At 34.4% G+C, this 21,880-nt stretch overlaps 1 protein-coding gene across 5 annotated transcripts in view; it reads right to left on the reverse strand.

Annotated features, from left to right (window-relative positions):
• Positions 1-3,442: 3,442 nt before the first annotated feature.
• FUT8 (fucosyltransferase 8) overlaps positions 3,443-21,880 on the reverse strand; it is a 96,846-nt gene continuing 78,408 nt past the window's right edge. For all 5 annotated transcript variants that reach the window (XM_014881897.2, XM_088166836.1, XM_014881900.2 and 2 more), the window contains 4 exons: positions 15,908-16,154; positions 14,610-14,786; positions 8,204-8,354; positions 3,443-4,420 (listed from right to left, as the gene is read on the reverse strand). In XM_014881897.2, the coding sequence (XP_014737383.1) occupies positions 4,103-4,420; positions 8,204-8,354; positions 14,610-14,786; positions 15,908-16,154 (893 nt within the window). In that variant the 3' untranslated portion in view covers positions 3,443-4,102. The remainder of the gene's footprint in view (positions 4,421-8,203; positions 8,355-14,609; positions 14,787-15,907; positions 16,155-21,880) is intronic.

The raw sequence follows: 21,880 nt of genomic DNA on the forward strand, positions 1-21,880 counted from the left end.
TCTTACTACACTCTCTCTCCTTCCCATTTCCCAAACTAAGCATTTTTTATCTGGGTTCCTCAGAAACATCAGAGATTACATTGTGAAGAAACTAATGACCTGGAAAAACCAAGTTCAATTCATTGTTATGAAAAGGTTCCAAATGGTAGGTGATGCTCCATCCTCCCTCCCCCTATCAAGAATTTGTCATGAAAATTTTCCACTTATTTTCTATTATGTTCCTAGCTCAGAAGACCCTTATTTTATAATTTATAAATTATAGACTCTTATTTTATAATTGCAAACCAAAGAAATATAAAACCCATTATGAAGGAAACATTTACATTGTGAGTATCTCTGTGTAAAAAAAGGTATCATCAGATCTCCTTTCTGAAAATTAGTAAAGGAGAAAAATCTGTTTTCCCTAAAGTTTTCCTAAAATTCAGTGATAAAAAGGTTAAACAAAAGATTTATCTGAAGGGAAACATTTAAAAATATGTAAAAGCTTTGAAATAAAACATCATCCTTCATGAAGAAATCCATAATTGTCAGCAGTTCACACGGGCAGGATGTTGGTAGACAAAGCCTGTAAATCCTGGGGCTGGCCTGAAAATCAAGAACTCAGGTCAGTGGTACATCAATGTCACAGAAGACCAGTTAACTGAATGACTCAGAATAAATTTCTTAGCTTCCTAGCAGCATGTAGAACACGATGTTTCCAAAGATTACATTGACCTGGCAAGTAAATTTTTACAGAGAGTTATGGTAGTGATAACATAAAATAGCAAAGACCACAAGAGTGTTCTTCTTATTGGGTTTTATGTCTGCAACATGCATACGCACACACACCCACCAAAGTTTCTTAGAGAAGGGAAATTTAATTAAACAGCAGTTGTTTAATGGGGGTATGAAGGCTTATGGATATCAGAGAAGGTGGTTTGGTATGAGGGAAAAATTACAAGACTAGATTGCTGCAGAGCTCCAAGGTAAACAGAAGAAACACGATGAATGCTTGCTTCCGCCCAAGCATTCTGGGTACTAACTTAATGAGTTCACAGCCTTCAAAAGATTCAGCCTTCTCCCAGGTATTCAAGACAAAAATTTTATTTCCTATTGTTTCACTTTTCTGTGAGCTACAATAAAAATCTGGGGGTCTCTTTTCCATGTACCCATGGATCCCTCTATATTACCTGGACCCCACTGTACACCGAGAATAAAGTCTCGAATATTCATTTTGTTTAATATAAAACAAAATCAGTTTTAATGTACCAATGTCCCAGGATTCCAAAATGTAACTAATTGGTAGTCTTAAAGGAAACAAATCTCTAGAAACATGCATCTAGCAAGCAGGGTATTGCTAGATTTCTTCCTCTGAGAAGACGTGAATTTTAAGCACTAGAGGATCATATGACCCTGGGGAATAAGATCATAGCATCTACATTAGTACATTTCTGAATTATGAACAGTAATTCTATCATTTTGTACCATTTCACGAGCATTTTCTCAAAGATGATGACCTAATTATTCATTAGGTACTCAGAATATGTAAGGAGGCATGTGTACCTTGCCAATGTTTTGTCAGATACAGTCTGCTGAGGAATTGCCACATTTTATAGGCACAGCTTCTACAACATCAGTGTTTTCTGTTCTCTCATTACCACTCCAGAAGATCTGCTTTTACATTTGGGCTCACCTCAGCTACTCTGCTATTTTTCTTTCTTTATATTTTTACCTGACTACAGAAAAATTTTAGTGTTAATTTATTTATGAATACTATTTCTGAATCACACTCTAAGAAATGAGCTAGAAATGATGGGCTCTGAAGCTATAAGTAAATAGCTTAAAAAAATAAAACATTTTCAAAATATATAAATCTATATAAATTAGCGAATGTAGTATTTGTGGAGAAAAACAATTTAACTAATTTTTCCCAAAAATAAAATGCATTAACTTAATTGCTGAGAAAGAAATGTTCATAGGTATGGATTTTTTTCAAGTTGAAAAGGAAAGTAGTAGTAGCTTTATATGTACAATTCAAAATAAAGTAAAAATAAATTATTATTTAGCCTACATTTGTACCTCTGAAATACCATATTTGCCAGAATTAGTGGAAAATGTACCAGCATCATTTAGACAGGAAACTAACATAAAGCTGCTTCCTTAGCAGTTCCAAAATACAGAAACACCAGTTCATTCTAGGTATCTTTTGTCGCAAAAAAAAAATCATCTTTAGCACTTCCTGGATATTCTTCCTAATTTTCCATTATCCTTAAGTCTTTACATCTTATTTATTTTCACTGATATGTCTATTCAACACTATGGTTAAATGTATCTCTTCTTTTCCCCCAGAGTTTTTCAACTTTTATTTTGTTATTCTTTTTCAAGACACAGAATAGTTTTTCAGTAGAGGGACAAGTTACTGGAGGGGATCTACAGGATCAGTTCTGCAAGTAACGTCAGGAAACACTGCTTTGTAATTCCTTCACATACCAATCCAGTTCCATCTCACCACTATTTCAATTGGAAGCTTGCTGCTGAACTGCACATTGCCAGAGATTTCCTTTTATTTTCAGCCTAGAATTTATTCATGGTCAAGTGCATCCATTCATTATGTTAACACTGTACTTGGTCTATTCATAAACATAATTAAATATATTTCTGCTTCACTAAGGTCAGCTTGCCATGCTGTTTTAACCTTTTCTCACGTGGCATTTCCTCAGTCTCTGAACAGTAAACATTTTCTGCTCTTCCAGTAATCCAAATTGGACTGCACTAGAAGCTATAAAATGCTATTAAATATTATTTTTATTTAGAAACAATCTCTTGTCATCTTACATATTATATGTATCTATATATACAACCATCAAATCTATTAATTCATTTGTAAAATTATTTTGTAAATTATCTCTTTTCTTAATGAGAGCTGACTGGCAAGAGATTTCAAAACACTAAGAATTACTAACAATCTTATGACATGCATAAAAATTCATCCTTATACATTTTCTTGTAACCTACTATTTTTGGGTAAGCTGTTAGATTTTTTTTTAAAGTAGTCCAGACTGACAGGTTCTATAAATGGGATAACCTGAAGTATTTTACTTAAAAGCAATTACATTGAATGCCAAAATGCTAAGTGGCCATCCATAACACCCTAAACCCTGAATTATTTGCAGAAGAGAAACAGAAAAGGTAAGAAAATAGTGCCAGAGGGTAAATGTAAGCAATTTAGCCACTGAAGTAATCCTGCTGTTACCTACTGTCCACAAAGCTGAGCAGCACTGTGCCCTATGCAACTGTTGAACTACACAAGTGTTTTAAACTTCAGTGAAACTCCTGCTGCCTTCTCCTTCTTTTGTGGATTTTCGTTGTTGGTTTTTTTCAATCAAAGGCAATGTCCAGAAATCACCAGTACTAAAGGATCTGTTCATGGCATTGTTTACAAAAGCTCCTAAGAGACAGTGACTACTTTATTGTTGAATGTAACCTTTATTTTATTAATGATGAGAAGTAATCAATGGAATGCTAAAAAAACCCCAAACTTGTAAAGAAATCTAGTCTGAAATCTGAATCTGTTGTTTGAAGCAAGTTCAGTGGTCACGGTAACACCAGATGAAAGTGGACTCTTGCCCATTGTGAAACAGGCATGGCTCTTCTAAAAAGGTCACAAACTTTTCAAATATAGGCACCATGTTTCAAATTTTGCACATACAAAATATGTTCATGTCACTCAAATTACACAATGTGGCAGTGTTATAAGTCTGAACATTATTGTCAATTAATGGCGGAGAAAAGAGCCCAAAGCTCACGTAAAGACTAATGATGGGGACAACTCCTGAAAAGAGACAAGAAGTATAAAACAACAGTTTTCCTGTTGTATGTGGGTTTGTGTGTGCATGTGTGAGAGTGCATATAACAAAAATGTTTAAGAGTAAGTTCAGACAATAGCCCATCCACTTGTTCTCAGCTTCTTCTCCAGTTTCATTGCAAAGGCTTTGATTTTAACCGCATGATAAAATGCAAATTCGAATCCCATAGAAACCAATAGTTAGGGCGTTGTTGACTGGTTTGAACCAATCAAAAACTGAGTTTTTTTATAATAACTGCTGAATGTCTTCCTTTCAACCTATTTGTCAGCCTCTGGGTATGTAGGATACTTGACTGTCTCAATTTTCTCCTTAACTTTATAGGACGGGTACAGGCCTGTTCTTCCTAATTTCCTATTGATGCCTTTTGAATAACCATCCCAGTGGTTTCCAGCTACTCCAATTATATCTCCAGGTTCCATAGGAATTTCATCAGCAGTTCGTGGATGATGAGCATAAATAGCAATCTGGTTGTGAGCATTCTGTCCCCCAAAGTAGTAGATATCATCCAAAGAATGGAAATACGCCGAAGCATCTGGATGCAGCGTCTGCATAATTTCATAGGCAACTCGACAAACCTTAGAAATAAAAACAGAAATCATTAATATTGTGTGTGACTGAAATATACCACAGAAATCAACCACCAATGTATAGTAATATATCCCAAGAATATCAGGGTCTGGAATGTCTGGGTTAAAAAAGACCACTGACCAACCAACAAAAATAGCCTCCAAAAATATCAAAAACCAAGCAAAACCAAACCAAAAAACCCACCAAAAACCCCCACAGATCCCTGTATATTTACTACTAAAAAGCATGAAATTTTGCAGAATCTTAATTAGGCCTCTAGTGATCAGATTTGGTAAACAAATAAGTAAATAAATAGATAAATAATAACTACAGTCTACAGTATAAAATGAAAACATCTATGTGAACACTAGCAACTCTGCTTTTTAAAATTAATGACCTGTAGCCAATCAAATGCAAAAGCAAGTAAGTTTTCTTTTTCTACTACTACTACTAAAAATTGTATTTTACTTCCATTTGAACCTTTAGAATTTACATTTTCAAATTTATCCTGCAATAATGAGGCCTTGTATTTACTTTTCTAAAGGAAGTTCAAATTTTCACAACCAAACAGTTCCAGAAGACAAAGGCTTTAAAATGCTGTTTATATTAAAACAGTGATAGAATTGTGACTGCTGGCAACTTAGAAGACAAATAAATGAATTCCATCATGAAAATAATTACGATGGTGAGAAGGAAGGAATTTTTACTGTCATTGTATCCCATTTTATGAAGGGAATTTTCTTCAGACTGAACGCATATTCCCACATCAGAATTACATTTCACAGAATTGCCAGAAACACAAAAAGCCTGCCACTATATTAAAAAAAAAAGGTTTTTTCAACACCTATCTAGAAAGCTCTTCTGTGTCAGGTTTCTGACTTAGCTACTGCAGGTTTTCTGACTTCTGACTTCCATTACTGTACCTTTCCCTAATTTCGTGTAAGTTTGATAAAGGCTGATTAACAATACAACAGATTTCTTCAATATAAAGAAGCATTTGAGCTTTTTCATAATTTTCAGTCTATGTTAATATAGTAAAGCTTGATTTTACTTTTATTTTCTTCCTTTGAAGACACAGTGAATAGAACTTTGATCAGTCACACAAGACGTATTTGTACTTTCTTGGCTCCTTTGAGAGAGGCATTTGCTTTAAAAATGTAATAGATTTCCTTTTATCCCTCTGCATCTGAACTTGAAAATAACTTTTCAGAAGTACCTTTCAGAAGATCAGGCTGAAGTTAATTATTTCGAAGTACCTGTTACACACCATTATATAGAAACAAATTTGATTACCCATATACTTGCAAAAGGCTATTTATTTTATAGCTTCTGTGACTGTTCTCTGCATGTGTGTGTACACCAGGAAGGAGACACATGGAATACAAACTATAAAGCTTTTAAAACATTTCCATAGAAATGCTTTTAGCAAGTGTGTCCTCCATATCTGACACAAAACATTCAACATTTCCTCTCTGCAATTGTTTTCTTTGTACCACCAAACCTGGGTGACTAAACTGTAAAGTGTTGAGGACAGCAGGCAAAACATCCACGTGCAGAAATAAACCTAAAGCCAGCCTCCCATTTTTTATTCCCAGATCCCTTGTTCTGCAGCCTGTATACTTACCTGTACAAAGTAAAATACAAAGACTAATAAGTTCTGTAAGGAAATTAAGTTATGTCAGTCAGAGGGAGCTATGACTTCATCTAAATGAAGACTGAAGAGACAAAAGAAATATTTGTTCTCAAGTGTAATCTTAATTCTCCTACTGTGTTATGATTTTTGTAACTCCCATGAAGCTTTTCTACAAAAATAGAATAATTCAACCTATCAGTAATTTATTCTATCCAATAAATTAACCTATTCAGTTAATGTGACAATGCTGAAACATAGTGCCAAGCTAGGTTGCTTCCCTTGACTCTCCATTACATGATAGGATAATTCCTTAACAATTCCTTAGTATTTTTTAAAAATACCTATTCTTCAACTTCCACCAGTGTTCTTTTAGTTTCAGCACCATAAAATCTAATCAATACAGGGGAATTCCTGATTCTATTCACATACCGTCATTCTCTCTTAATACCTCTGTAATGAAGTTTAGTCTTTTTGGAAAAATGGAAAAATAAAAAGTCAGCATAGAATTGATTAATGAAAAAGTCCAAAACCACAATAGAAAGAAGAATACATTTTTAACCTTACATTCTCTCCATACCTATTGGACAAAAGGTGGTTATTAACTGCCTTATTTTGCTTACCTTCAATGCCAAAGTAACTATCAAATAGTTTATTTAATTGATGAAAGGACAGGGATAGCAATTCCAATGTTAGAGATAAGAGAATCAAATTTTAAACCCCTTAAAAGGAAACTTTATGAATAGTGGGAAAACTTGCAACAGACCTTAGAAAAGCCCAGTATATGAAGATTCTGTACAGATCCACATTGTTGCATGCCCAGAAAAACTGGTATTAAATTATTTTTGAGGATTTTGAATTATTAAAGCACAATAAATTGCCCAGAATAAATTAAGTCAATTACTGGACCAAATTCATAGTCCAGCTATTGACAGTAGCACTCTAATATTGGATGCCCTATACTTCATTAGAATTTTCTGCAACTCTGGAAAACCAAATATGTTCTCCAATAAACAAGTCTATTGTCAAATGCATGGTGAAAGAGAATGAGAGTTGAGCCCAAGGGTACCCTCAAAGGGGGTTGTATCAGATGCCCTCCAGAGGTCCTGATTAAACTGTATCACCTTAACTGACATATTTTAAACACATATTCTTCTTGCAAAATTATTCCAATACTTAAAATTCAATTACAATATATTCTGGCCAAGCCATTTGCAACAATATTTAAACTATGTTTATATCCAGGGATTTATTTAAAGCAAACATTTATCACTTATAAGATGGCTATCTGAATAAAGTAATAGCAGAAAATGTTACAGATTTTTTCATTAAGTTTTTATCCAAGACTACATAGTTTTCTTCAGACTGTGAACTGTCTCTACACCAATGCATGTGTGGCATTTCAGACATACAGCTGTAGGTTTCATTTCTTTCACTGTTCCTTTCACATCCACATTCAGTGGATGTTCTCCAGCTAAATCAAACATTATTATTAAAGTGGATGGCTCCTCACAGCTGCTCTTAGTGAGGATTTTTACTTTGGATTTTACTCAGGTCTTTGGTCTGAAACAGCCTGGATTAATAACCTTCTAAATATGCTATAAAATGTCATTCTCTCTACAGGATGTGGTGAATGGTAAATAAAGTGTATGCACAAGCATGATTGAGGGATAAGAGGCTTTTCTATACTTTTTGTAGTTTTGCTGTCTTCTTGCTACTGCAATTTTATTAAGAATTCTGCCAGTCAAGGTCAATATATCACTGTATTGACCATCTATTAATATTAATATTGTGCTTGTTACCTATTTGTCATTACAGTGCAGCAGAAAATTTACATTTGAGGCTGTGGAAAGCATTTAGTTTTTAAGTGAATTCTAAATTTTGAGTTTTTGTGTCCACTTCTATCTAACACTACAATCATGTGTGATGGTGTCACCTAAGAGAATAACAACAACAGCAAGTAAAAAACATTCAACCTGATAGAAATCATATCTTGCCATATGTGAATTAGGTGGATCAGCATATTAGCCACAAAATACTGCTTGGTGACTTTTTGCTGTGCTTTTAATCTTAAAACAGATTTTTATAAACAGAAGCATGAAGAAAACTAAGATTTAAAACTGGTACATATAATCAAAATAGTCTCTGCATTGCACTTTACCTGGGATGAAAATGTACAGACCAGGAAGTCTGCCTGAGACAGAAAGTGAATATCCAGAATGACACCTCTTAGGGAATTTTCAGTGTATCGGTTATGGAGTCCTGCTGACCAGGATATGGAGTTATCACTGATAAATTCATAATTTGGATACCTGTGAAAATACAATGAATACACAGTTAATAGCATTGTTCTGTTTCTTCTTGAAAGAAGCATTACCTTTGCTGCAAGATAAGGTTGTTAATTCATTTTAAGGCAGTTTCTGCTTTACAGGAAATTAATTACGATTTTGCTGAACCTTCTAGAAGGTCACTGCTGCCTCCAAGCATGCCCTCTCTTCATCTAGAAAAAATAATTAAATAAAAATATCCTGTAAATCTGTCTGGTAGATAACAAAGTAGATGTGAATGAAAGACCAAGAAGTATATACCACATTCTACAAATGATGCTGATTTTAGATGAAGTATACTCAGACCACTAAGTTTTCTAAGTTTACTGCTAAATAGGATATGGGATTCTGACTTTAGTAGGCCACATTTATTACCATACTATTAGATACTGTGCAAAAAAACCCAGTCACCTGTAAAAGGGACATATTAAATAAATGCATGTAAACTAATGAAAAGAAGGAAAAAAAGTCTTTCACAGTTCTTAAGGTCATATGGAGAACCAAGTTTGCAATTCACTGGTCAAAAGGAAATAAATCTAAAATTCCATGCCAAACACTTTTCTTTACTTTATTACCAAAATAAAATTAGTACTACTGCAAATCAGAATATTTTTTAAAATATGAAACCTTCGTTTATATTATATTAAAATACAATACTTTACCATGTAACAATAACTTAAACTTTTTTTATACTTTTTTAAAATATTGAAAAAATAATGGTGTTTCTCAAAAAATTTACACTTCTGTGCTGGGGAACTGAAATCTGAAAGAAACTGTGGAAAGGAGCACAAATTAATTAAATTTTCCATCAGCCTCCTATCAAAGACAATTATTACAGATGTAACAAAGGTGGTAACTACTTTGCTGTTGCACAGCAATTATATTTCAATCATGAAATACAACTCACGTGACTAATCGGCCAACTACAAAACTTCAACTACACAGCTTATGATAAAACAAAACTATATACATAGAAGTTTGTTTTCAAATTTGTAACTTCATTGCAAATATTAATCAATACATTATATAAGAGAGCTAATGTAATATTCATAAGAACATGCCTAACTTATCCCATTTTAATGTTAAAAGTATGGAGAAACTGTATTCGAAAGTGAAATATAGAGCTGTCATTTGTGACTACCAAATCAGTAAATTTGTCTCAAGAGCAAATCAAAAAACTCTGTGCAAAATGTCCACTTTTGATGTGGAATGCATGGGACAGCTTTAAAGGGTGTATCTGATCATCAAAGTCAGGGAAATTCATTCCTACTACATTACAAACAATAAAAAATAAAGCTGAAGAAAACCAACAGAAAAAAAGGAAGAGAAGGTGGAAATAGTATTAAAACAACTGATAATACCCCTTCTGAGGAAGTACAGAGGCTTATATGAAGCTAAAAATAGCTTTTTCAGTAATAACTCTCTCACAATTTTATTTCTGATCTTTTCCTGCTTAACATTTTTGTCAATATTTAACCAGCTCCCAAAACACAATGGATGACACCACAATATTTGTAACATATTCTAATTTCCATTGTGTTAATCGTATCCGTGGTTTTTTTAAAGGAAGAAAAAAGTACAGACCAAGTGGAAATACATTATACTCTACTGTGAGAACTAGCTGAGAAGCAGAGATAAGCATCAGTCTTATCTCAGTAAACAACTGTGAGTGGAGCAACACAAAGAACATTTAACAGAAGATGGTATTTCTAGGGACAAAAACACAGTAAAGATATTTAAACACTCCTTTGCAAGTTCTTGGTATCAGGAATATCACTAAAATTAATCACTTCCTTCAGACTTAAAAAATCAGAATTCATATGCTGAGCAGACACAAAAGGACTTTTCCTAAAGAATCTGATTTCTCACTAGCAAAAGATCACTCTAATAACTTTAAGGAATGAAGCATGAGGAAAAAAGTGTCATATTTGATCTGGTAAAAAACAAAAGGTCAGAATTGTTTACACATCTTTTTTATGCATCCATTTTAAATGTTCTCCTTCTTTCCTTTATTCTGGAAACAGTGATTGGGATGCTTTTAGATCTGGTCTTCAATTCCATTTATAATGCTGATCCAAATTCATCTAACCAACGGTTTCAGAGCCCACTCTTCAAAACAATCATCAAAGCTTGTAATTTTTCCACTCACACGTTTAAGTTTTCAAACTTTTAAGCACTTTTATGTTGTCTCCCACACACAGTGCTTGGGAGAAGAGGTTTCTTTTAAAATGTGAGTGAAGTAGCAGCCATGCTCAGTGTGACCAAAGAATCTTCTGGTCCACTATCCTGTCTCAAACACAGGCTGAAAGCAGAGAAAAAAGAAAAACACAGGAAAAGGCCAGGTGCACACTCCTCTCAAGCTGAATGTGGCCCACTGAATTCCTGCATCAGGTGAGGTTTAATTCTCCTTCCCACTCATTACAGTGCTTGAGATTCCATTTGAAGCTATACTTGCCACAATGACTGCAAAGAATAAAGGAAATTAAAATACCACAGCTTCATTTCACTATACCTACAATAGCTATGGTTAGCTGTTGCTTCCTTCCATTCCCTTTTCCATCTGTATTTATATTATGATTAGTGTAAGGCTTACATTTTAGGTTTTGGGGGAATTTTTTTTTCTTTTTTAACAAGAACTTAGGCACAATCCTATTACTAGGATTCCTGAATGTGTAGAAAATGATTCACACATAATAAATTGTCATATTTTTATTGACAGAAAAACCAAAACACAATGATGTGCAGCATGCCTTCTAGCCTTACTCATATAGTCTCCTCTCTGAAACAGGAAAGGCCCAGATTGTGAATCATGGAATCACTTAAGTTGGAAAAGACCTTTAAGACCAACCATAAACCCAGCACTGCCAAGTCCACCACTAAACCATGTCCTGAAAGTGCCACATCTACATGGCTTTTAAAGACCTCCAGGGACAGTGATATCACACTTCCTTGGGCAGCCTGCTCAAAGATAAAACCAAATAATGGAAACTGGCACAATTCTTTGTATTGGATTACATATATGTAGTGTCTCTCTTCCACATATCTAAAAATAATACCCAAAACTGCCTAATAGATTCTTGAAACCTAGGTACAGGCCAGGAAGGATTTTATTTTTATTCCCTCTTATGAGAAATCAAGAAGAAGGTGGGGAGAAGAGAGTTAAAAATCTTTCCTTCCTGCACCTAACAGCCTCAGATAAGGATACAAATCAAGCACAATTATGGGAGTGTTTCAAGTTTCTATTGTTTTCAGCAGCTGATCAACTCCATGTGTAACTACAGCTTATCACTGCAGGTGCAAAGCAAGGTGAGGTCCAGGCTCCTGCTCTCCATTGCTAGGCCTGTGGAAGTGTCCAGAACAGGCACTGAAAATTTTCTTTCCTCTGAAAGAAGATTGTGAGTATACCTGTAAACAGATTGAGTAAGAAATAATGTGTTTTCTCAGGTCTTGCTCTAAAAAAAATTGGAAAATACATGAGCTGTTCATCAGATTCTAGCACTGTGAAGCACTGATGAATTCTATATATCAAGCATACTATGACTTGGGGGATGGGGAGGGTTGGCCAAACTACAAATTGTAGAAAGGGAAAAAAGACATTAACCTGCTATTGTGGAAGTAAATAAACAATAAAAAAGGAGATAAAAGAAAATACAGATGACTTTACAGGTAAACATTCTAGAAGGAAGAATGTGATTTGTTCAATTTTTGTGCTCATGTACAAAAGAAAGGCACCTAAATAGGTTCATATACAAACCAGAAATACATTTAATATGGTCTCTTAAGAATTTATGTTTATATCATCTGTATTACTTTGAATACCTTAAGGAGTGAAGATACTGTAAGTAGTATTATAGACTGGAAACACATGTACTAGACATTCAAAAATTTGCATATCAAAACTATTAAATCAGCCAAAGAAAAAGCAATTTACACCATCCCTATCACTTATCCAAGATAAATACCACAACCTCTGCTTACCAGAAGTTGTCAAATGATTTAATCCCCTGATCATTACAGTTGTTGAACTCTCAACCCTGCTACTCTACTTAAAGTTGTTCCACATGATCCTACTTCTGAAAATAAATCACTTCTTTCCTTCTTTTGGAAAGAGAACACGAACACTCCACAGACTGGTGGTAGTGACTGCACTATCTTTACTACTGCACTTGCTGTTGGTAGACGTCTGACTGCAAGGGAAGTTTCTGAAACTTAAGTCAAAACATTTCTGTTTTCATGACTATGAATAGTTTAAAACACTTCCCTTGCTAGAAACAACATGCCTATTCATGTGAATGTTGGCTAAATTTTCTTTACTTAAATGCCAACACTGTTTGACAGCCATTCACTCTCTTGCAGAGAGATACAGTACCTAGTACTTACTAATATTATTGCACCAAATAATGAATGCAACATAAGCTACTGCAATGTGACAGCTGTTTCTATCAAAGCTTGGTAGTTCAATGTGACTAAAACATTTTTGTCAGAAGCGTAAACCAATTTATAGTTGATTTCACAAGAAGAGAAAGAAAAGCTTCTTTCCTGCCAAAACATGACCTTAACCTGCCTTCAGATGCTATTAAATGCCCAAACATCAAATTGCAATTCTGCCTTCTGTGAAATCACAGGAAGTTTCAAAGGCCTTCTACTCAAGTTTCTGAAGCTGCAAGCAACAGTAGGGTGCAAGCAACGTAGGAAATTATGTTTCAGTGTAAGCTGTGACCTAAAAATGCAGCAGTAGCACACAAAAAATTCTTCAATACATAGAGATTCTATGCCTTTTATGAAGAAAAAATAAAATTAATGCTGTATGGCTGAGCTGTATCTTACCATATTAAAGTAAAATTGTGATTTGGAATGGACTTGAGCTGTAATTCTTCATAAAATTCTGAATTCTTTTACTGAATAAGTTAAAATTGTATAATTCGTTTTTGTTGCCATTAAAAACTTGGGGTGATATGTTTACACAGGTAGAGCATCTCATTATTATTCACAAAGAATACTAAGGTTTGAAAGTTAAACAAAAATAAAGAAAAATTAATAACTAAGATTGTTACATCAATATTTAATTCTGTTATGTTACAAACAGTTTTTAAAGTTATTTAGGACAATATAATGAATTAAATATTATAACCTCAGCTTTGTATTACCTGTCTTTTCATGGTTTAGATTTGCATTTTAAATGCTATAATTGTTTCTGCCTTTGTCCTTGCCTCTACACACACAAAAAAGGAAGGATTATGTTGCCATCATCTGGAGTTGAGTTTGTTCCTTTAGTTTTTACAAAACACCATAATTTTAAACAGCAGCCTTTCATAGATATGAAAGAAAAACAGAAACAACACAGTTGAAATAGACACGTTTTCAATGCTGTAGAAAATTATTCTACCACAAAATAACATTTTCTGCTTACCTTGCATATGGCAAAGAAAATCTCTTAAGTATTATGTTATCTTATGTATTTTTCCAAGAACATCACCAAGAATAGTACAGTTCAACAATTTGCCACTACTGAGTTGCTCTGATTTTAGAAAGTATTGATTAATTAATTAGAAGCATTAATTTACAAGGAAATACAGGCCACATAAGAGTAAATGAATGTGTACTCTGCATCCACGTTCCACAGAGCTAGAAGAGGATACAGAGAAAAAAAAAAGGGACAAAGACATTGCAAGAAGTTGAGACTCCCACTTACATTTAAGGACAAAATTACTCAACGTGTAGGATGAAAGTCTTCTATGTTATCATTATAGAAGTCCTTCTGAAAGAGGGAAGAGCTTCATCCTAAGCTTTTCAACCCACTTATAAAAATTCCTTTGGCAACTGTTCACAGAGAGGTAATTTTTGGACAGGTTTTATACACTTATTAATATATTAACCAGGTTTTACAATATTTCTAAGTAGTTTCTCCTTAATATGTATGTTCAGTAAGAATTTCTGTGTGTTTATTTATATGTATATTATTTTTATTTACCTCCCTTCTTCAGCATTAATTTGTTTTTACATAGTCACAAGCATCTTGCTCAACTCTTCCAGATTTGAAAAGCATGCTTGGGAGAAAAAAATAAAAAAAATCCCCAAAAAGCATATCTGAGAGAGAAATCAACAAAAATGAAATGCAGTCTTAACTGAGTAAAGGATTAAAAAAAATAAAATCACGCTAAAACTTGCGGCGCGCAACGGCCGGAAACTGTAAAGCTGAGCGGAAGGAAGGAACCGCAATACAAACACAATCCATCTTACTTGGATTTTGCCTCTTGCAGCAGGGAGGGGTCATCTGTGGCCAAGTACACCCTTTTTTTATCCACGTGCATCCTGCGGGCAAGCAGCTCGAAGCGCTCCTCCACGTGCACCATGTACTCCTCGATGGGGTGAAAGGCGGCCTCCGTGCCCACCTTGTCCGTCCTGCGGACGTGAACGCTGCGGGAAAGGGAGACACCAGGAACTGCACTCAGAAACACTGCACGGGCTTCAGCAAATGGAAATTTAATTCAACCCCCACCTAAAATAAGGAGGGATTAAGAAACTCGTCCGTGCCCATCGAGGCACATTGAGAGTATGAAGTTAGTCTGCTCAAAAAAGCAATATAGTAGTCTGACAAGGGAGGCAAAGGAATGAAGGACATGGAATTATATCATATAAGGTGGCATTCCTTTGGTGCACAAGGTTATCTACTGTAGATAGATAATGCTTGATCAATACAGGTCAAAAGGAAAATAGGAATAATTGCATCATATAATGCATAGTTTGAATTAAGGTAGTTACAAACGTATTTTTTTGACCTCCTTGAAATGTAACAAGTCTTCAGATACAGCAGCAGTGAAGGGCAAAAGCCAACTAACATTTGGACAACCTACTGTGTACTCCTAGAAAAAGAAAGTTTAAGGACTGAAGGAAATTCTGGCAAAGGAAGAAGACTCTAGCACAGCAGCAGCAACATTTTTCATACCACATGGTGGAAAAACCTTTCTCTCACAAGTTCCTTTTTATTGCTTTTCTTCCTTCTCCCCTTATCTCCCCACACAGACCTTTCCAATTCATCATTATTTGTTGAGAAACAACACTGGCAAAAACACCAGCAGGGAAGGGAAAGGCACATACCACGTTCATATGTAGCCAGTGATAAAATTAGTTGTGAATTGTGGCATGTAAATGTAGGCTTAGCCTTTTTTCCTCAAATTTAAAAGCTATAGGCACTGGAAAGAAGACATAGACAGTAAAGTGCCTGGAATACAAGCTCTAAGGCAATTACATTAATGAAATTCTGTATTACCAGATGTGGAAGGACATGTTAAAAAACCTTCAGTTGAGCTGTCTGTTATATATCTGTCCAACTACAGGTAGATAAGTGTGCTGAAGTACTTGTAACCAACTTCTATTATGCACAGTTAAAAAATAAGAGCTTCATCTAGAAATCACCCTCACTCCCCACAAAATACTTTGAGACTCTGATTATCATCATTAAACAATTTTTCCTGACCAGGAATCACTACATACACATATTAAAGCACAGACATTTAAAAAGAAAACACAATACCCACCCGATCACTGGATGTTTGAAACCAAGTTTCCTTGTGGCTTCCTCGATTTCTTTTTCTAGCCAAGGCTGTGGACGAATCAAGTATTTCACAAACTGTGAGACCCACCACACTGCAGGATCCCCATGTACACGAATTAGTCTATCAGCCAAGTCTTCAGGGACAGCCAAGGGCAAATAGGGTGGCCGTGGGTGTAAGCTGTCAACAATGGGAAGTTCCACCACCTGAACATCCTTATCATTAGCCTCACCTGTTTTAAAATACATACTAAGATGAGTCAAGTGGTTTACTTTATTAATAAGCTTTACCATTGACAAATAATATCCCAAACATATCAACTCATATGTATCTTCAATTTCAAAGACTGCCTAACCCTTGCTCTACTTTTTCAGAAATAGCATTAATAAATCTAAAAAAAATAATTTTTTATTATAAAAATCAAAGATTTATATATGAGTTGTATTCAACAATGCACTCGATTAAAACAAAATTGAAGCTTTTTGAATTCTTAGCAGCTGGCAGTTAATAAAATATAAAATGTGTTCCTGTTTATATATTGATACCTTCTTACAAACAACTATATGTGCAAAGGTTTATCTGGACAGAACGGCTATCTAAAATATCTAAAATTCAGTTACTTGTTTAAAAATTAAACAAAGAAATATTTTAAAGCATAAGAAATTGCTTAAAAAATAATACAGCTCTGCTGCTCTTTTGACCACATTCTATTGCAGTAAATTTCAGCATTTCACACATTATTATAACTACTGAATTAGCTACTCTGTTGTTAGAAGAGGAGGAAAACAATTCCTGTCTTCAAGAACTTAAACTATGAAGTGGCAAATTAAATAACCATAGAAACACAAGCACTATATAAGCATGTGATATATATACAAGTAAGAATTTGTTATGTTTTAAATATTAACTACAGTAAAATATGCAGATGGTTTAGATGGGATTTTAATTCAAGGCTTAATAGCCACTAAACATCTTTAAAGAGTTTTTACAAATTACACAAACACAACTGTCTGCATAAGTGATAATTCAAAGCTACGTTCATATACTGAAATAAATTATAATACATGACAACATAAAACAAAGCATTACATTTTTAAAGCACTGAACATTTCAGCTAATATTTCTAGTGTGCTCATTTCCTCCAAAATAATGTTTCCATTGTCTGCAGTGTTTACTGGCAAAGATGGTTAGTTCTCCCTTTAGTGCTCACCAGCCAGGAAAAAAAACTGCTTTAAATATAAGCAAATCAAACTAATATAACTGTTGATGACTAAGTAAATCTTAATGCTGAAAAAAATCAATTCAGGGAAGGAATAATGAGTTTAAGAGTTTAAGAACAGCTAAAGATCCCAAAGGTAAGAACACTTTTGCAAGACTAGTCAAAATTCTGCAGTAACTCCCTGAGATATGGTTATTTAAATAAGGAATGTTTGTTATGCTCAGGTATATTTTCAATTCATTTTTACCAGATTTGGAAATCTATCTTCCAAGATGTATCTATATGTCAGTATTCCATCACTGCACTGTGTATCATCACTGTAAGGGATTCTTTAGAAGAATTTCCCATACTACAGGTATGGATGATTCTTTTTAATTCAAGAAGCCAGTTCATATTTTTACCATCTATTATATCACACTCACAGGAAAAGATTTAATAAAAGTTCATAAATTCAGCAAAAATATTGAGCATTTAAATCTTCTTATAATATGACGGATAATACTTTATTAGTATGACTTCAGAGAGCTGCAATAAAGAAGAGCAGCAGGAAGCAAGGGAAGTGCTAAATCTGGTGCAGATGTGAAGTATCAGGCAAAAGTTTAGGTAAGAAATGTTTAGCTTGGGAAGGGTATGACAGAATGCCTGAGATTCCATCCTTTTTACCTTTTTCCCCTCAACTGAGAATGGGAGAAGAAACAGGATGGCAAATAAAACAATAGCAGTCTTTGCCAAGAGAAGAAAGAAAAGACTTCAATCTTAAATTAGAGAAGAAAATCTGCTGCAAACCTTTTGAGGGGAAAAAGCAGGTGGTGCAAAGCTGCATATAAAAGGTGAATTTTTATTAAGTACAGCATCACTGACAAGCTTTTAAACTTTGTTCTGTGACAGAATAATTATGTTGGTCTGTAAAGGCAGTCATTTGTATAATCTTGCTATTGATAAAGCTGATTGAGCCATCTGACTTCTATTTGACATTCCTACCCTGAAAAGCACTCAATACATTGTTCCATCTTATTTAAAGGATGCTTCTAGAAATTTCCATAGGCTGTCTTAAGGTTTTGAAGAAAATTAGATTGGCCAGAAATAACTAAGAAAACTCTCAGCATATATAGCAAACTATATTAAAGAATACAAAAATCACAGCATATCAAAGGCGATTGTGAAAAAAAAATCAGATTTCAGCTTTCAAGTCTATGTGACGTGTTGTTTGAATACTGATGAAGTTGCAAGACTTAGTACAAGTCAAAACCAGAAACAAGCAAAATGTACTTCATTAAGGAAAAACAATTAGATTGTTCAAAATTAACTGCTAGGTCAAGTGTTATCTTTTTTTAAAATTACTAATCAAATCATAAATATGGTCGTGGCTATTTCAGTGATGTAGCGTGTTAATTGCTTACATACAAATATCATCTGCATAATCAAACACATAGATATGTGTACAATTCCAGGAAATCTTATGGCACCTCTCTAGATTGCATTACCTATATTATCACATCTGAATGAAGGAAAAGCTCCCTATTAGTCTTCAACCACTTTTAAGAGAATGAGATAGAAGATGCACTGAAAGGAAAACTTACAGCAACTGTTTGCCTTTGCACTGGGAAAAAACAGTGTAAAGTAACTCTTTAGTAACCCTGAAGGAGCAAACAACTCTCTGCAACAGCCATGCAGGCAAGAGACAGCATTCTAACCCTACTGATCACTTTTTCTTTTCCAGTATTTGTGAAAAGATTCTCGATAGGCAATGAGCTTGTCCTATTTTCAACGGGCATGGTTTAAAAAAACTGTCATCCTTTTTTGGACAGCAGGATATTGTTTTATTTTACTCAGAAATAAGCTGCAATTAAAATCAATGATACAGGAGATAACCAAAGCTCAGTCAGATCAATAGACAAGCAGATACATTAGAGAATGATAAGTCACATTGCTGATTCATATAAATATTCAACTGAAGTTGAACAGTTAAAACACAGAATGAATTTTTAATCCACATTTCAGTTGTTAGCTGCATTTTCTCTAAATTGTAAAATAATTGAGCCTCTCCTACTTCACAGATGTGTTTTGTTAAGTAATAGATAAGTCATAAAAGGTAATAATCGATACTAATGTTTACATATTTTTCCCCTGTTGGTAGTTTAAATCACAGCATTATCACGTCAATCAGGTCCAATGCTCAGCTCAGTGGTGATACAATTTTGACATTTGACCACGGAATTGTAGAATTATTTAGGTTAGAAGATACCTCTTAGAGTAGTTATACATAACTTACATGTCAGCAGTACTTCAAGTTACTACATCTAGTGTAATTTATTTTACAGTTGTCAAATTTGTCACTATAATTCTATTTATAGCTTAACTTTCATACGATTCCAGGTGCTATTTTTCAGTTTGGAATAACCTAAATAATTGTCTTCCAGAGTTCTGCCACTTAATCCTGTTTTGGATTTTACTTCACTGAGTAACCAAAGATTGAGTGGTTTTGCAAGAGTCATAAAGTGCTGCAATATTGAAAACACTCTTACCATAATAACGTGCTCTGGAGGAAGGTCCTGGACTGAAATTGATTTTAATTCAGATGACCCATGCCAGGTGTACCATCTAGTTCTTATTTATTACCAGTTTTTGGATATATTCAATACTAATACATCAGTAACACAGTTTTAATTTCCAGAAGACCCACTGAATATTTTTTAGGTACTGAAATGAGCTCTGTGTGTTACAAAAAGTATAACTTTGCTTTGCTGCAGTGTCCCAATGTGCCTTAATCACTTTATAGCTCTCAGGACATATATAATTTTTGTGATTTGGCATAACCTTACTGTCTATCTGCCTTTCAAATTTACTCTCATTTAAAGCCCATTTAAAGACATTTGCTATTTTTATCTTCCTTATCAACTTCCTTTTCTTGGAAGCCTGAGAAATTTTGGTCCGATTCAAAAAGACCTTTGGAATTTTGTCATTTTAGGTAAGCTTACTTCCTGCCATCTCAACATTGACTCATGCCTGCACTTGGATGGGCATTTTCATTGGGTGTTGATTAATTTCTTACCTGAAAGGAGACTGACATTTTACCATGCAATCACTACTATTAGTCAATGTTAACTGAAAACCTGTTTGATCATTCATTCTCCTATTATTTCAAAAATCACCAGCTAATTTCAATTTTTTTCAAGAAGTCCTTAAAAGTATGCCAAAGAACACCATGCTAAGGGCATGTAACTGAGAATTTCAATTTAATTTCTATATGTCTTGCTAGAAACACAACTGAATAAGCTGATGTAAAAACAGAATAGCTTCCCTGCTTTTCTGTTTCTATGACATACTTAATTAAGCTGATATCAACTTGCAGAGACTTATCACAGATCTACTTAACCAGGCTCTACAGCACCAAACACTGACTGCCAATGTGGAACCTTACCCAAGTGAACAAGTCTAAATTCAATGTCAGGAGATATGTCAGAGTGGTGGGAAAGCTGTTTGATTAGCACAGGACATGGTGAGGGGACTGTGCTGAATTCTCTCAAGAGAATCCTGTTACATGGTGCAAAGGACAGCAGGTTCAGGGTTCATCAGTGAGAGTTCACTGCTGTTATTTTCAGACACAGTAAAAAATGAAAACTATGCAAAGTTATGGTGTGCCTTTATGAACTGTCAACCAGTTCAGAAGAAAGTAAAAATATGCTTTTATCTGTTTTGTGATGCAGACTACACCTCCTACAACTATCTTCTGGGCATTTGCAAGCTAAAATAAAGTTACCTCATAAGAGCTTTATGTATAGTTGAATTATAAAATGAAATTGACATAGGTAAAAATAATATTTTTCCTTTAAAGTAGTCAATGTAAAATACAATTCATATATTGAAATGCTTTTTTTCTCTAAGCTTTTGCTTTGTACAATTTTAATACAGAATTTTTCAACTTGGTTTCTGAATTATTTCTCACTAATGTTCCACTTACTAATTTTTTAATCACCCTTTATGTAACCAAGCCTTTTAAGGCAGACAGGTGTTGAATAAATTTGGTGCAATTCTGTTTTAAAGAAACTGAAAATGCAGTGTTTTTTTTCCCAGGTTTCATATGCCATATGGATAGTGTTGTCCCATTTGTCACCTCAACGGGCTGAGTCCACAATACCTTCAGGAGTGAATGAACCAAAATGTTTTCAAACATGCCAACACGCCTTCTATTACTTTTCTCAACCCAGCACTTCCAAGGCTTTTTTCCTGCATTCTTTCCCATCCTCTCCTGCACAACTCTTGCACCTACCCTCACTTGCTGTCACATCCCTTACCTCTCTGGGTTGTGTTTGTGTGTTGAAAAGTGGCATCTGTGATCAGTCACTGCCTCTCACTTCCTCACAGGCCTCAGTGTTGGCTTCAGCACATCTTTACACACACCCATCTTATCTGTTTTGAGGACTTTTGAGAGAACTTAACAAGACCTATTTATTTTAGTCAAATTTGGCCAAAATTCATCCCATATTCAGGGCCTAAACTGATTTAGACTTAAGAAGAAAAAGAGCAGATAGAAAGGTAAAGCACAATGACAAAACTTTTGCTCTTACAAGAAACTTGTCTAAAATAAATCTGTAAACAGATTACTTTATCATCTCCCTCCCAAAAAGTAAAACTTTAATGATAGTCTTTTCTGCTCCTGCAAAAACTGTAACTTTCAGAGCTACTGAGCTACCAACATGTCTTTGTAACACAAGTGACAGTCCTGCAGTAATATTTAT

The sequence above is a fragment of the Sturnus vulgaris genome, chromosome 6 (assembly GCF_052056855.1).
Source record: "Sturnus vulgaris isolate bStuVul1 chromosome 6, bStuVul1.hap1, whole genome shotgun sequence".
Classification (NCBI taxonomy): domain Eukaryota; kingdom Metazoa; phylum Chordata; class Aves; order Passeriformes; family Sturnidae; genus Sturnus; species Sturnus vulgaris.